The following is a 16,143-nucleotide window of genomic DNA, read 5'->3' as shown; positions in this document are numbered from 1 at the left end:
TTGAAAAAAGGAACAAGGTGATTCCCAAAATGTCATACCAACAAAGGGAATATATTTTTATTCAAATATATCATTAAACAAAAAATATATAAATTCATTGAGATGAATTGACTTTTCACTTAATTTTATTCAAAGGCAGTAAACTTTTTGGGCCAAATTAATAATTATTTGTCCTCCGTATACCTTTTATGTAAAAAAACGGTTAGATGGTACCGTACGATTTTTTCATTTGGCAACACTGTCGATGATTGTGTGGTGCAAGGTGCATGCATTTCTCTACTTTCACGGAGAAAAACCACCCGATGAGTCAATATCAATCTTTGATACGTGAAATTTATCACGTCCGAAAAATGGGTCAAATTTTTAATTCGTTTGATTATAGGATTAACACAAAGTTTAACAATAAATTATAAAGGAGGATGGGGGCGTTAAGAAAATATGTTACAAAACATTTTTATTATTCTTCTAAATTTAGAGTTTATGAAAAAAAAAATTGTAAAATGCTTGTTCATATCAAATTTTGAATGACAATTAGGAGCATAGATTCAAAAAAATAATAAATTCTACGAAGTAAAAACAATTGATTTCCTCTTGAAATTTAAGCTTATTCAGCCCTACACAAGAGTATGATTACTTTGCCAAATTTCTTGAACAGCTTGAACAGAACAGTAAAAAATTCGGATTTCTCATATCCTTAAAATATTTTTTCAAAGTACAATAGTTCGTAAACTGATGTTTCACATATTTAATCAACTTTACAGGTAGGTATAATTGACGTTAAATGAATCTATTGAAAACACTTTATTTTGCGTATACCTACTCCGTTGAAGGGAAAAATTATAAAAAGAAAAGAAAATCTCCTTTCGGCATGTTCGTAATCCATACCTAACTGAATTTGAATTTAACACACCATAAACATAATAACCCTGAAAAAAAATCCCAAGTCTGTTTCTTTCTTTTTTTTCGTTTCCTAAGGCAAAGTACTAGAATCAACCTATTATAAGAAGGCACCATGAGGTTTGTGTTTAATTTAGTTATAATGAGAAGATACTGAAGACATTTCTGATTTTTTTTACGTGGAAATTTATAGTCGATTAATATGTAAAATCACTGTAGCTGGTTGGTTTGACGTGGTTGGTTTGCTCCACTCACTCAATCGACCGCTGTGTGAACCGGTGATTCGAACTGAAAGACCGGACGATCGATTTTCACTTTCTATCGTCTAACCCGTGCTAGGAATTACACGTTAAAAGGTAAGACCTCGTTAGTCCTTAGCTGGCACAAGTTTCGACTTTTGAGAGTTGTCGGGTTACGGAAAAACAGATTTTGATTTTTTTTTTAAATTTCAAACAGATCGGTAATTTCTTCGTAAATAATTCATATCGCTAATAAATTGTGTTTGTGCATATGTGTTTTATTTCTTTTTTCCTGGATATTTCAAAATAAAAAAACCATTCAACGAAAGTCATTTTTTGTGGAGGAAAATGAGTTTTTTTATCCACCTTTTTTAGGAATTTCTAGCTTCCACAATCTGAAAAATATGAAAATTATAATGGAGAACTTTATACAAGTATAGAAAGGGCAAACTTTTCAGTTTACCCCGATAGGTTAGGTCCAAAGTGACTGGTTTTGGTGAATCATCACTTGAGCGCAAACAATTGCTAAACTGCTCATGGGGGGTTTATTCCTCCACCTGAGGCAGATTCTGCGTACGCTGCTCAAGAATTTGGGGCAAGGCGGTGTCATAAGGTACCCCTCTCTTGAGGAGACGACTCAGTCGTTTCCTGGCTACACCACCAAACCTTCTTTTTAGGTTCAGTTATTGGACCCGGAGTTGGAGAGTTGAGAAGCTCTCGCTCCTGATCTAAATTTACAGGGAGGTCAGTTGGAGTCGTAAACTAGACATCCATCTCCTTTGTAGGCTCGCTCCTGAACTAAATTTACAGAAAGTCAGTTGGAGTCGTAAACTCGACATCCATCTCCTCTGTAGACTCTCTCCTGAATCAAATTTACCGGGAGGTCCGTTGGAGTCGTAAACTCGACAGCTGATAGGCTCAGTGTTATTTATCCTCTAGGCACGGATACACACCCCTTAGGATTAAGCCATCGTTGGGATGCCATTCCAGAACCACAAGTGATTCTGTCATTCCCGTATCCTTAAATTAATGGGAAGGTGGTTAAATAACTTCTTGCTATTGAAAATAATAGAATTTTGTGTAAGGGCTAGAGAAGGTGTGGGAAGGGAAACGGAGTAAGACTGACGTGTACCTACTATAAGTTGAGGTGTTACTAAATTGATTTTTATATTTTTTGTGGATAAGACACACTGTTTCCAAAATAAAAAGACAAACTAAGGTTAAAATTTTTTGCTTCACAAATAATGGGCGGCATGAATCCCTTTAGCTAGCCTTGCATAAATATCTGATGGATCTTTTTTGTAGAGAGAATACCATATTGTAACGAAATTTTGCACAATTTCCCCAGAAACAAATTCCATAACGAAAATATGACTCAATTTGTGCAAAATAAACTGATCTTGTGATAGTAGTGTCTCTTGCAACAACTCTCACTGCTTGACATCCTGCTGCTAGTCTTTTACATAAGTAGTCGACATGGAAATCAAATTTTAGATTTTCATCAAAGAGCCTTACAAATTAGTTTTTCACCAAATTTTCAATTTTTACATTTTCCAAGTGTACTTCCCCTATGTTACATCTAAACGTGACCACATTTGTTTTATCGATGTTGAATGATAAAAGATTGGAATCACACCACTCTTTAACCCTTCTTATGTCGACGAAGATTTGATCAAGTAAATTGGAGGCGGTATTGCTATGCCAGAGGATAGTGGTGTCGTCAGCGAACTATGTGAATTTACCACTTATGTCAACATGGACTAAGTCATTGACATAAATGAGAAATAACACCGGTCACAAACGTCAGAGACGTTCGCTGTCTGTTAAAAAAATGAGGTGAATTTTCATTTTCTCATCAAATATTTATTTATTCATCAGGTTATATTTTGCCTCCTTCAAAGTAGTCCCCCTCAGATAGAAATCTGTGCTAGCGATTTTGGAATGTCCTTAGACTCTCTCTGCGATTCAGTTTTTATCTTCCAATCGTCGCAAAACGCCGTCCTTTCATGGGTCTCTTCAATCTTTGGGAAAAGTTACAGGGGATCAAACCTGGTGAATACGATGGCCGAGTCATAATTACGGTATTTTGGTATTGTTTTTGGCCAAAAAATTACGAATAAGCAATAATAATATAATAATAATAATGACTTTATTCATGAAAAAGAATAATTATAATCATACAAACAAATAATAGCTATGTTGAATAAAGTAAAATGGCAATAAGTGCCAATGACGAATGAGAAAGACGAATTGCGTTACCTTGATGCAAAAATCATGAATTGTTTTTCCACAATACCTGACGTTTTCTTCAAATTGTATGTATATCTCATGAACGTATAGGCAAACACTACCTATTCGGGCTTTTATTGTAAGTCCATAGGATATCCTTCGGAACTAAATTGAACGTCCACCGTATAAATATCCGCAATATCCAGAATGCAACTCCAGCGAATATCCATCGCATGTACGTGTGTTTTCTGAGGATGGACGATATTCTGCTCATGTATTTCTCGCCGATTGCTCGTTCATTTCTAAATAGCCAGCTACTTAGTACATCTTTGTTACAGATTCAACACGAACAAAGACGGTTACTTGAGTATCGACGAGCTGAAAAGAATGATGGAAGTACTGGGAGCTCCACAAACCCACCTTGGACTGAAAGCCATGATGAAAGAAGTTGATGAAGATAGAGACAACCGCCTGTCTTTTCACGAATTTATGTTGGTCTTCCGCAAAGCTCGAGCTGGTGAACTGGATGAAGACTCTGGTTTGGGGCAGCTGGCCAAATTGACAGAAATCGATGTTGAAAAAGTCGGCGTTAACGGAGCTAAAGATTTCTTTGAGGCGAAGGTAGGGATAAATTTGAATTGGAGAAAGGTGAAAGTGGCGCAATTCACATGCTTGATTTCATACAAATAAAGTTATTTCTTTTAAATAATAGGAACTTTGCAAAGTATCAAGTTCTCATCTTGGTTCTTCACATTTTATCTTCAATCGTGGACTGCCTGCCCGGTACTGGCTCTTGAGTTGAAATCAAATTGGGAATGATCAGAATAGTACTCATCTATTTATCTTTTGATTTTTTCTAAAATTTTGATCATTCCCAATTTGATTTCAACTTAAGAGCCACCGGTAGACAGCTGTTTCAGCCTGTTGGGGATCATCAATACCGGGCAGGCAGTTCTCAACTGAAGACAAAATGTGAAGAAGCAAGAAGAGCACTTGATAAAAATAACTGCATAAACGCCAGCAAGACATGAGTAGAATCACCTATTGGTGTGACACCCAAGTTAATTTGCCGAATTTGGTCGGTGTTGGTTGGTTAAACATGAGCTAAAGCCAACTAGAATCTCATAACGCAAATAATAAGTTGCATTTTAAATTGAAGAATTCATTAATTGCCGCCATATAAGGCCCTCACATTCAGCCGGGATTCAACGATTCAGCAATTATGATGAACTTGGATTAAGTCTACCCTGCAGCCTGCACTAATCCCTAAGCTAGAGAATTAGTTTGCACAAATATTTGATTAAAAATTTACTTTATGTGCGATTTTTAAGGCAAAGTCCTTTACACAACCATCTATATTAACATTTATATCATTCTCTATGGCAAGAATGGCTAAATTTGTTAGTCTAAAGATGGACATAGTGTGGTTTGCCGCTTCTTTTGCATCCCAACTTACCCTTTTGCTTGGCACCTACGTAACATTGCGCGCGGGTTTTTGAATATCTAAGTATTTTATTACATTTTCCAAATTAATAAACTGGCGCTTCCTGCCGCCCACTTTTATCCGTAACTAATTTTCTTACAGCAGTTTTGTCCTATAAGGACATTTTCAAACAATTACAATTACAGTTTATGAATGTGGACTTCTGTTATTAGACCTTTGTAAAGCTTTTTGATACAGACAATCATGAAATTTTGTTGAACAAATTATTTGATATTGGTATCAGAGGTAAAGCGTTTTTATTGTTTCAAAATCACTCAAGTGATAGGAAGCAATGTGTCTTTGGAAAATAAGAATAGTTCATTAAAAACTTTTTTTGTGGAGTACCGCAGGGATCTATATTGGGATCTTGACTCTTTCTCATTTATATAAATTCCATTTCGAAGTTACTGCTTTCTGGAAAATAAGTACTATTTGCTGATGATAAAACTTTAATCTATTGCAATGAAGATTCAAATACACCAAAAATGGAAGCCGATTCAAAACAAATAGAGATTTGGCTTAACATACACAAATTGACTTTTAATTTAGAAAAATTGTCATTTATGTTCATTGATAAAAAGCCATGTAAGACAATTTAGTTTATTGTCGATATACAACGAAATTGAAAGATTTACTAGCGTCCAGTTTTTAGGTTTACATATAGATTAAACTCTTTCGTGGAATATCAATGTCATTCGAAAAAAGCTAGCTCCAATAATTGGAATCCTATATAAAATATGAAACTGATTTCTTTGAAGCATCTGAAGCGAATTTACTTCATAGTCATTCATTCAAAATTAGGGTATTTAATTAGTATTTGGGGAACTGCTTTGAATACAAGTTTGAAACTATCAAAAAGTTTACTGAATAAAGCTATTGAATGCATTTTTCATCTACCTTTCTTAGAACCAACTAAGAATTTATATAAACCAAAGGGTTTACTCGATATCGATTCTATTTATAAATTAAAAAATATGCTCCTTTCTGCAATTTGTTATAAAAAAATAAAAAACACTTCACTATAAAATTTATAGAACATAGGAATTTACATGGTCATCAAACAAGATAAGTTCATCTGTTAACAAAAAATCTTAAATTTATATTTTCCAGAAAATCTATATTTTACAAAGGAATAATTCCATATAATGAATTACCAAATGAGGTTAAACAATTTCCAACACAAAAAAAATCAAAATAGCATTAAAAATCTATTTGTTTTATTAATTTACATAATCATATTTGTTTGTTTTTTTTGTTATTAATTAGGCCAGTTCTGAAATAGCTCTCTTTGAATTTATATATTTATATATTTATATATTTATGTATTAATATTTCTTATATTAATAAAATCCCCTGTAGAAACCATTGTACTTTCTTGGGAATAAATAAACAAATAAAAAAAATGCACACAATAATTGCATTGGCCATACTCTATATCTTTGATCCTTCTTAAAAGACGATAGAAAATGTCTTCCTCCAATATTCTAATCAAACATTTCAATTTGTACAAATGCAAAAGTCACTGTATTGAAAATAATTCAACTGCACTTTCAATATTGCACTACATATTTTTGAGCAAAATTTTATTGTTACAGAAGTTTCAGATGTATAAAAGAGATTCTGATAAGCAGACATATTAAGATGATTTAATGTTTATAAGTCTATGGAAGTCAATACCAAAAAATTATAATTCACCTCCTATATTTTTCAGATTGTGGAACTTTCAAAGAAAAGCAAATTTGAAAATGAAATAAAACAAGAGCAAGAGGAAAGGAAGCGTGAAGAAGAGGAGAGAGCACTGAGAAGACAACAATTCCTCCAGAAAGCAGCAGTTTTCAGAGTTAACTGATTGCATTTCTCTATGACTGATATCATTTTTATTCCATTGATTTTTTTAAGTAGGTCATTAAGTTAATTGGTAAACTATTAAGAATTCTGTAAATAGTGACATGAAGAAACTTACCTGTATCACTTTTATTTTTAGTGTTTCCGTCACTTCTATTCTTCCATGACTATTTTGAATATTTCAGTGACAAATGCACATTTACTTTTGAATATTCTTGTATATAGGGTTAATCTAGCAGTCAATTATTTTTGATAGCTTATAGTGTTAACTTAATGTTTACCATTTTACATATTGGATTGTGATAGTATTTTTGTAAATGTGATGTGTAAATTACAATCATTCAATAAATAAAATCGTATTTTGTTTTGAAAATTGGAACATAATTCTTCTCAAAACATTGGAAGGTATGTGATAACATCGTTCATTTTGGTAAACCACATGAAAACTGTGTGAGTTTTTTAAAGTAATTTTTTTTCAAATTACGATAATTCTAATATCTCAAAACGATTGAAAATATGAAACTAAACTAAAAAACCTGAAGTATATTTTCTTTCAACTGAATATGTCAAACTATTCGAAATTGATTTTTATATTTTATTTTCCAAAGCATAACCGATTAAAAGCTCCTTTAACATCATCTTACATTTGAGCGTTCACATTCTAACACCCTGTCTATCAGCTGTATTTTTAACCAAATACAGACATCAAACACACGATCACAAACAAGAAAACTAGTACTACCTTGGCTAAAAGAGCAGCATTTTCAGTTTCAAAATACTAGACAATCAATGAAAAAAAAAAACAATTCAATTGAGCTTATTTATTGCCATCAATTACATTTATTCACAGTTTATCAGCAAAAAACATAATTGTAATTCAAAAAATATACATTGATAAAGTGGGGTAACTTTCATTAAAATATTTACAAAAAAAGTGTCAGAAATTAAAGATAAAAAGTTATTTCATAAAATTTGAATTGAATTGTTGAAATGTCACTAAAGATTTTTCAAGGCCACACTTTCAAGCAACTCATACATGATTAATTAGTTACTGTCATGTTCCAAAAAATAAAATGAATGATATCAAAAATTGATCCCTAACCTACATGTTACTAAGAGTATTGGCACTTTAGGGTGAATAATTTACAATATAAAAATATATCTTAGACATGTACTTCCATAAATAGACAATCATATCTTTAAAAATAACACAGTAACAATAAAATATTCAAAAAGTAACCTGCAATAATTATTTGCATATCATTTGTAAGGCACTTTGCGGTTTCCGACACAAATTAGAATTTTCGGATGTTCTAAACTACAAAAACTTGGGGTGTTTTTATGTCGCATGAACTGTAACGTTCTTAAGTTTGAATATCAAAAGGAAATTAGAAAATCTGCATCAAAAATTAAAAATTATTGTCCCAACCGGAATTGTCATCAGGTGGAGGCACGTTTTCGTCGGGCGGATAGTTATCAAAGTTCGATGTATCTGTGACGTTTTGAACTCTGGGCAGGATTGGTGGAGTGAGCGTTCGACTGAGAAGTCCTTCCCAATTGAATCCATCAAACCACCTGAAAATTCAACATAAATAAAGACTCAGTTTCATGACACACACAAACAAACACATTAGAAAACTAAACAAGAATATATATAATGGCACTCTACATTCAGATACTTAATAGTGTTGAATATATTTCAACACGCTTTTATTAGCTTCACTTTGTTTATTACTGGAGTTTTTTCCAACACCAAATTGTTATTTTTAACACCTTGACACGTGTTTCGATCACCAAGTGATCATCTTTAAGAGGAACATAAAACAGTTTTATCTTCCTCTTGAAGATGATCACTTGGTGATCGAAACACGTGTCGAGGTGTTAAAAATAACGATTTGGTGTTGGGAAAAAACTCCAGTAATATTCATCAATACACCAAAGGTTCCAAACAGTACATCATAAGTTCACTTTGTTTGTTTGTAACCGACTCCTTTGGACTCTATTTTGACTAATTTTAAACGGACAGATTTATTTTAAACTTTGTTATCAAGAGTCGGTGACAATACAATAATTTCATACATTCATCTCATTATCCTGATCAGGATAGCCAGGATTAAATAATATCGATTGATCCATTGGCCGAGTGGTTTAATGCGCAAGTCTTAATGGCACAATGCAACAGCCTCACCATTGTTATAAATACTTGAGGAGCTGTTTGCCAGATTGGATCTATAACAAAAATTAAATTTAAAGCATTCCAAGCTCTTTTAAAACAAAATTATTATTTTAGTAAATAGATTTATTCTGATTTCAGACTTATTAAAATTCATTTGTTACATCAAGCCATAGGACTTATTATTTGAACACAATCTTAAATTAGTTTCAAATTATTTTTCATTTTTCAGTTAATGTTGCTATTAAAGCATGTTTTTTTAGTTTTTTAAACTATTATTTGCCTTAATTCTTGAATCAATGTTCAAATAACTATAAAATTTCATGGGTTTCTTCTATATTCGAATCTGGTAGCAAAAGTGATATGAATAGTTACAGGGCTATTTCAGTTCTTTCTACTAGTAGAAGATCCGAACCTAAATCGACCTTCACCGAGCTGATAATAGAATGAATTATATTTTATGATGAATTTAGTAGGTATATTAGAAAATATGTTAAAAATGGGTTCGCTAAAAAAATCCTGGACAGACTATTTTCAATTATTTTTTGAAAAATGATTTTTAACTAAATTTTGCAACATCAAGATAATAATAAAATTTTTGTCCTTACTTGAAGTATAAAACGTATAGAATGTGCAGCCGTTGGGTTGTCTATTATTTACCTGGGTGAACTACTGGTTTGTCAGGTATTTCATTCTATTATCAGTTCGGTGAAGGTCGATTTAGGTTCGGATCTTAGACTATACTTTATCAAAAAGCATTGAAAAGTTTATGAATGATATGTTTATAGATTATTTAGAGTCAATAAATTATTTGCTATCAGGTGAATATGGCTTTCATACATGATACTGTAGTAGTAATGAATTTCATTTCTGATATTCAACAATGAGATAAAAAGAAAGATTTAATGGCTACATCCATCAATTTATTGATATAAGCATCTTTGTTTCGAAATCAATCACTTCCTTCCTTTCTTTAGAAGTCTCCCACATTTTTTTTTTAATAAACATGGAGAATTAGAAAGCCAAAACATTTATTTCCCAAAAATGAATCTCTCCTAAAAATATGCCCCTTTTAATTTGAATTAGATAGAGTAATAGAATGTATAATATTTTCTTTCGAATTTGGCATTTGGCACAGTTAATATAATTTTATAAAAAAAAAATAATTAACAAATAAATAGAAATGGCATTAGACGAATTATTATGAATGGTTTGAAAATTATACATTCAACAGGAAAAATGCCATTTCACTGAAAACTATCATTTGCAGAATACTACAAGGCCCTATTTTGTGTCCTGTTTCATTTTTTACTTACATAAATTCTGTTTCGAAATTATTGTTAAATATGCTTGAAATAAAAAAAGTAAATCGATACTAGATTTCAAAAAAATGTTGAAAACGGTTTTGTTTAATTCATTTTTTTCAAATTTATATGGCTACAATTCTTCTTTGACAGTTTCTTTCATCTCTTCGGTTATTTTCAAAATTTAGTTCACATTTATTATTTAGTTTCAATTTTATAATTTCTGTATATATGAACATGTAATGTGTCTGGGCATAATAAACATAAAAAGGTCAAGTCGATTTTGATCAATAGCAAAAAAGTACAAAAAGAATGATCATTCTCCTTTATAGCCATTGGAATATAGTTTATTGATGAGCTGTTGGCAACAAAATGACAGATTCACGTAACAATTACAAAAGTTTTGAGTTTTTTCATTATTTTTTTAAATTTTTCTTGGATTTCTAGTGAATAGTAATAATAATGATAATTTTCTCAGGAAACTATTACAGCTTATGTTAGGAAAATACAAAGTATAATAATTTAAACTAAACAAGAAAAACAAACATTTTTATTTTGAAAAAAGAAAACTGTGAACGATCAAATCAGAAATGTTAAAAAAATAAGAGAATTATTTGTATATCAAATTCAGAATGTTTTTGAATATTTTTTGAACCAGCAAATATTTATATGTTTTTAAGGAAATGAATTATATGTTAATTCTCTTATGAAAAACTATTTTTGTTCCAAACTGGTTTTTCAGACTAAGGGATGTCAAAGAAGTTTTTAGGTAGGTATGATGATCATAACTAGGAAAAAAATGTTTAAACACTCCAATAAGCATTGAATACTCTTCTTTATTGAAAACATATTATAGTACTTACTTGTGCTTTTGAATATCACTGATACCTCCTTTTTGATATCCTAATCTTTCAGCAGGATTGTCCCTACATAATCTTTTTATGAGAGCTTGGGCATTCCTTGTTATCGATCTAGGGAAATCAATACCATCTATTCCTTTCAATATGATGTTGTAAGTCTTCATTGGATCAGAACCTTTGAAAAAAAAGACAGATAAAATATCCAGTAACAAAAAAAACTATACTTTTCTTGTAGTATTGATAGACCAAAGTATGTCTTCACTGAATATTCATTAAGTGAACAAAAAAGCAATTGTTTAAATTCATTGTTGAAATTGTTGAATGTCAAGATTGCTAATACAAAAGCAATAAAAGTAACTTTTTTGTGATTATACTTAGTGATACGAACATCCTGTAATGATTCGTTTTTAAATGAAATATTTTGAAATAACTATACACAGTTGTCCTTCATTATTTGCAACCCCTTTTTTGCCTGGCTATCTCTGGTGCCATCAGCGGCCATGGAAATCCTTCTAGAAGTACCTACCTCTTCTTAACATCATTATGGAAAGAGAGGTAAGTAGTATTATCTTGAAGTTATACACGAGAAGCAATACAAAGAAAATGTCTGGTACTGTGGAAAAACAATTCATGGCTTCTGCACGTGCTTACTTGACATTGCTTGTTCGTAACTTTTTGGCCAAAAACAAGACTGTAATCATTTCTCAGCCACCGTTTTCACAAGATTTGACACCCTGCGACTTTTTCCTGTTCCCATGATTGAAAAGACTTATGAGAGGACGGCGTTTTGCGACGATTGAAGAGATGAAAACTGAATCACTGAGTCAGCTCAAGGTCATACAAAAAAATACATGTCCGAACTGCTTTGAGGATTGGAAGAAACGCTGGTACAAGTGTATTATATCTGAAGGGAACTACTCTGAAGGGGACGAAATAGAAATTGGTGAAAAAATATTTTTTGAGAAAAATTAAAATTCACCTTATTTTTCGAACTTACCTCGTACAAGTAGGTACGTTACATATAAAATAATTAAAGTAAATAACAGCTTCAATAGGGCACTGAAGTATCCAGTGAGTAATTCTGTTTTGAATGTGTATCATGAAAAATGGTAATTTTAGGGATGATAACTTATATGTAAAAATGTATTCATCATTGTGCAATAAACATTTTCATATTTCGTATACCTATAGTGAAAGATACAGTGCAGAAATAATTAACAACTTGTCAAGTCAAGTCAACTTCGTCTCTGATTTGATTGTGGAGAGATTGGAAGAAACCCAACTTCACACATAAATCAATAAAAAATATTCTCGCCTTAGCAAGCAACGTTCAAGTTGGTAGTGAACTATCAAAAAAACTCTCTCTATAAGCTTGTAATGTAATTAAGCTGCTGATTTTATGATTATGGAGGGCGCTGCAAGCGCTAAAAATATGAATGGAGTTGAACGCCCTGCTGAAATCACAAAAGATATCAACTGGGCACTCACCTGTCTCTAGAAAATTAATAGTTTTTTTGTGTAAAATTATCAGGTGCAGTGTTAGTCAACGTCTTTCGGTAGAAATCATGCACATTCTCAGAAAACACACCCAATAATGTCAACAGTCTTTCCAGAAAAGCCTACTCAAAAATTTTAGAAGAGCAATAACGGGTCTGTAGTTCTCCACTGAAAGTTTGTTCGATTTTTTATTGATTTATACAACTTTGCCAAGCTTCAGATTACTTATAGAACACCCTGTAAGAAATGAAAGATTAATCAGGTAATTCACTGACTCAATGATGTAACTGAGTGACTTATTTTAAAATTCCAGTAGTTGATCCCATCTGACCTGAAAGATCACTCGCTAAATAAGTTATTCGGCTTCATTAGGGGCTGGATTTGCTTGGAAGGTTGAACTGACCCAGTAACTTCGAATCTATCAACCAAGATATGTGTAAAGTTTCTGCAGGGAAACTACTAACTACATTGGGTGGGGTTAGGTTAGGTTATGTTAGGTTATCTACCAAGATATCTGTAAAGTTTCCGCAGGGAAACTACTTACTACATTGGGTGGGGACAAAAAACATATCCTTACCAGTAAAAGGTGGTGTACCGGTCAACAGTTCAAACATCAAAACACCCAAGGACCAATAATCGGCACTAATGTCATGACCTTTGTTCAAAATAACCTCCGGGGCGACATATTCAGGCGTTCCACAGAAGGTCCATGTTTTGCGACCAGTTTGTAGTTTTTTGGCAAATCCAAAATCAACTAATTTGACGTAACCACGAATGTCCAGCAACAGGTTCTCTGGTTTCAAGTCTCTGTATATTATATTCCTTGAATGCAAGTAATCGAATGCTTCTACTACGCAGGCAGTGTAAAATTTCGTTGTTGCTGAAACGAAAAAGAGAAATATTACTAGTGAAAATTACAATCTAGTAAGTTATAATGCCTGAAGTATATAATACAGCTCTTTGAGTTTTACTTTTGGGCTCTTTTGAGTTTCACTTTCGCTTTCTAAAAATTATGTCAAACACACTGAGAAAATGTATCATCATATATGTTCCTAATGTTCACTTTGAACAGTATATAAGGTTAGGTTAATTAGGTTGATATCGTGGTAATAAAAAAACTCACCGTCATCGAAATGTCCTTTGTCTCTCAAAACGGTCCAGAGTTCACCTCCCAGACAGCTCTCCATCAACATGTACAAATATTTGGCATCTTTGAAGGTCTTAAATAACTTAACAATAAAATCACAATTCGCTTCTCCCATAATTTCCTTCTCCGACATGATATGTTGCTGTTGTCGCGTTTCGACGATTTGAGCCTTCTTCATTTGTTTCAGGGCGTACGACTTCGATGGTCTACCGTTTATTTGTACCAGTTCCACTCTACCGAATCCACCTACTCCCAAGGTTGTCAGTATCTTCAGGTCCGACAGAGTAACGTTGTCGTATTCCGAATTGACCCTTGAGAAAAAATTTAAAAAATGTGAATAATAAAGTCTTGGTTTAATAGTAATTTGATAAAATAATGAAAATTGTGAAAAACTAAAAAATAACTAAGTCAAACATAGGTGAAGAAACCATGGAAAAAATAGAGAATGAATTTTATCAACAAACATTACTTATTCAATTAACTCTTGATAAAAAGCCATGTATTGTAACAACTGTTAATCACAATTGTTCATGACATATTTCAAAGGCATTACTGATGAGGTGTTTTTTTTTCAGTATTTATACTTTATCAGTTATTCGTTAATCATTTCTAAAAAACAAACCATGAAAATATACCAGCTGTGAAAAGTATAATATTATGATTCGCCAGATTTTTGCTCATAATATAGACTCTGATAGTGTTGAAATGAGAACGGTGATAAATATGGGCAAAAAGTACCTACACTATTTTTTTTATAAAGTTTCAAGTTTGGCCCTAGATGGATTACAGGAATGAAGATCTGTCATGGATGAACCAAAAAAACCTTCAGAAGGGCATGGAAATCAGATATATGGGACAAATTAAAAAGGTTCCTAACAGAATATAATGAGGAAATGTTACGAGAGATTCGTGGAGAAGGTTGAGCAGACTTGGTGCGAAAGTAGCGATTCACGTTCATTCCACATAAACGCAGTTCTTCAAATGAAACAGATCTTAAAGACTGAAGTTCGAGGTGTACTGAGTTGAACCTCAAAACAGTGAGCAGCCACAGTCTGTCATGTATTTCTTGGTGGAATCAAATGTGCCACTTGAACACCTCCCGTGAAAGTACCTACAAAATAGAGATAAATCTTCAACCCTTTTTCGATGTTCCAGACTATCAAGGTTGAAAGTGATGTTCATGTCTCCAGTCAGGCAGATGGCTCTTTTCTGAACGGAATCACAATACTATAAAGAAGGTCCGATCAGAGCTTTATAAAGCATCAGAAGTTGCTGAGGTATGTAGTTTTCTGGTTCAGTACAATGTTCCAAGCTTTTGAGAAGCATATATGGTGTCCATTTTAACCCCCAACAAACTTATCAAAACAGAAAGCGGAATTGTCTGTCCTGACCTCATTTCATCCGGTTCGGAGACATTTATCTTTTTGGAGGAAATCGATGCCTGGGTTTTCGTTGTATTGCATTGGATTTGGTTACTTTCATCCCCATTCGAAATCACCTTTAAATCCTCATTAAGATAAACAACCTCCTGCTACCGGAGAAGATATGCATCTGCAGCCGATATCCTGGAATCCAAATGGAATGACGAGACAAATAAATCACAGATCTAAAGTCAGAGTCCTGGAGAAAATCAAAACTGAAGACCACTAAAAGGGAGGACTGGTGGATTGTGAAGAAATCAGCTGAGTCGGATGAGTCAACTCATTTTATTAACCATATAAGTCGCTGGGACTAGACTACATTTATGCGGCAAAAACGACCGAAACCTCATTTTCAAAAACTTTGTATTCAACAATTTCTGGATCTAGGATAATATCAAGATCAAGGGGACAGCCTAATATATTTTATACAAATGTGAGTGTGAGGCAATAGATCACTAACTTGGACAATACAAATTATGTCCAATATAGTGTGACAAATATCTAACAAAGGACGTGTACAAACTAGTACACAACATAGAACTTTATTGTTGGAAGAGGGAGACTTGAAGGAAATGAATAAGTAAAAATAAGTATGAATTGAAAGGGTTACTTTTTTAGGAGAGGCTAATTTTTGGTGAAGAAAGTTTTTGGCTTTCTACTTCTTCATCTCTATATAACACAAAGTGGGAATCTTCCAAAGAAGGAATAAAGCGATCAATTTCAATTTGTATTAGGATGAAGAAGTAGAAATCCAAAAACTTTCTTTTCCAAAAATGGGTAATAAGGAAAGAAACAACAAATACTGTATTTTTTTCAAGAAAGGTTGGTTGGGTGATAGAATAAATTTTTCTTAAAAATCAATTGTTTTCTTGCCAACGTTTCGAATTTAATTAAATTCTTCTTCGAGGCTCGAAAAGGAAATTCTTCGTGTTGAAAATATAACAATTTTGAAAACATCAGACATATTAGTTACATAATAAAAATAAAAAACAGTAAAATAAAAAATTTTCGAGACAGCACTATGTATTTAATATGTTTGATATTTTCA

General features: G+C 32.5%; 2 protein-coding genes across 7 annotated transcripts in view; one reads left to right on the top strand and one right to left on the bottom strand.

The window, feature by feature from the left end:
* The window catches only part of Swip-1 (EF-hand domain-containing protein D2 homolog Swip-1), a 68,125-nt gene extending 61,059 nt beyond the window's left edge, over positions 1 to 7,066 (top strand). The window contains exons 2-3 of the mRNA XM_074175930.1: positions 3,704 to 3,986; positions 6,560 to 7,066. Of these exons, the coding sequence (XP_074032031.1) occupies positions 3,704 to 3,986; positions 6,560 to 6,697 (421 nt within the window). The 3' untranslated portion in view covers positions 6,698 to 7,066. The remainder of the gene's footprint in view (positions 1 to 3,703; positions 3,987 to 6,559) is intronic.
* A 433-nt stretch (positions 7,067 to 7,499) lies between these two features.
* LOC111509749 (cGMP-dependent protein kinase for) overlaps positions 7,500 to 16,143 on the bottom strand; it is a 509,933-nt gene continuing 501,289 nt past the window's right edge. For all 6 annotated transcript variants that reach the window (XM_074175926.1, XM_074175924.1, XM_074175925.1 and 3 more), the window contains 4 exons: positions 13,651 to 13,985; positions 13,105 to 13,407; positions 11,034 to 11,205; positions 7,500 to 8,268 (listed from right to left, as the gene is read on the bottom strand). In XM_074175926.1, the coding sequence (XP_074032027.1) occupies positions 8,103 to 8,268; positions 11,034 to 11,205; positions 13,105 to 13,407; positions 13,651 to 13,985 (976 nt within the window). In that variant the 3' untranslated portion in view covers positions 7,500 to 8,102. The remainder of the gene's footprint in view (positions 8,269 to 11,033; positions 11,206 to 13,104; positions 13,408 to 13,650; positions 13,986 to 16,143) is intronic.

Source organism: Leptinotarsa decemlineata, unplaced genomic scaffold, assembly GCF_025532065.1.
Source record: "Leptinotarsa decemlineata unplaced genomic scaffold, Ldec_3_MD MMD2_tig00001393_RagTag_RagTag, whole genome shotgun sequence".
NCBI classification, from domain to species: Eukaryota; Metazoa; Arthropoda; class Insecta; order Coleoptera; family Chrysomelidae; genus Leptinotarsa; species Leptinotarsa decemlineata.
The sequence above is the reverse complement of the archived record's forward strand: the minus strand, read 5'-3'. Positions and strand labels throughout refer to the sequence as shown.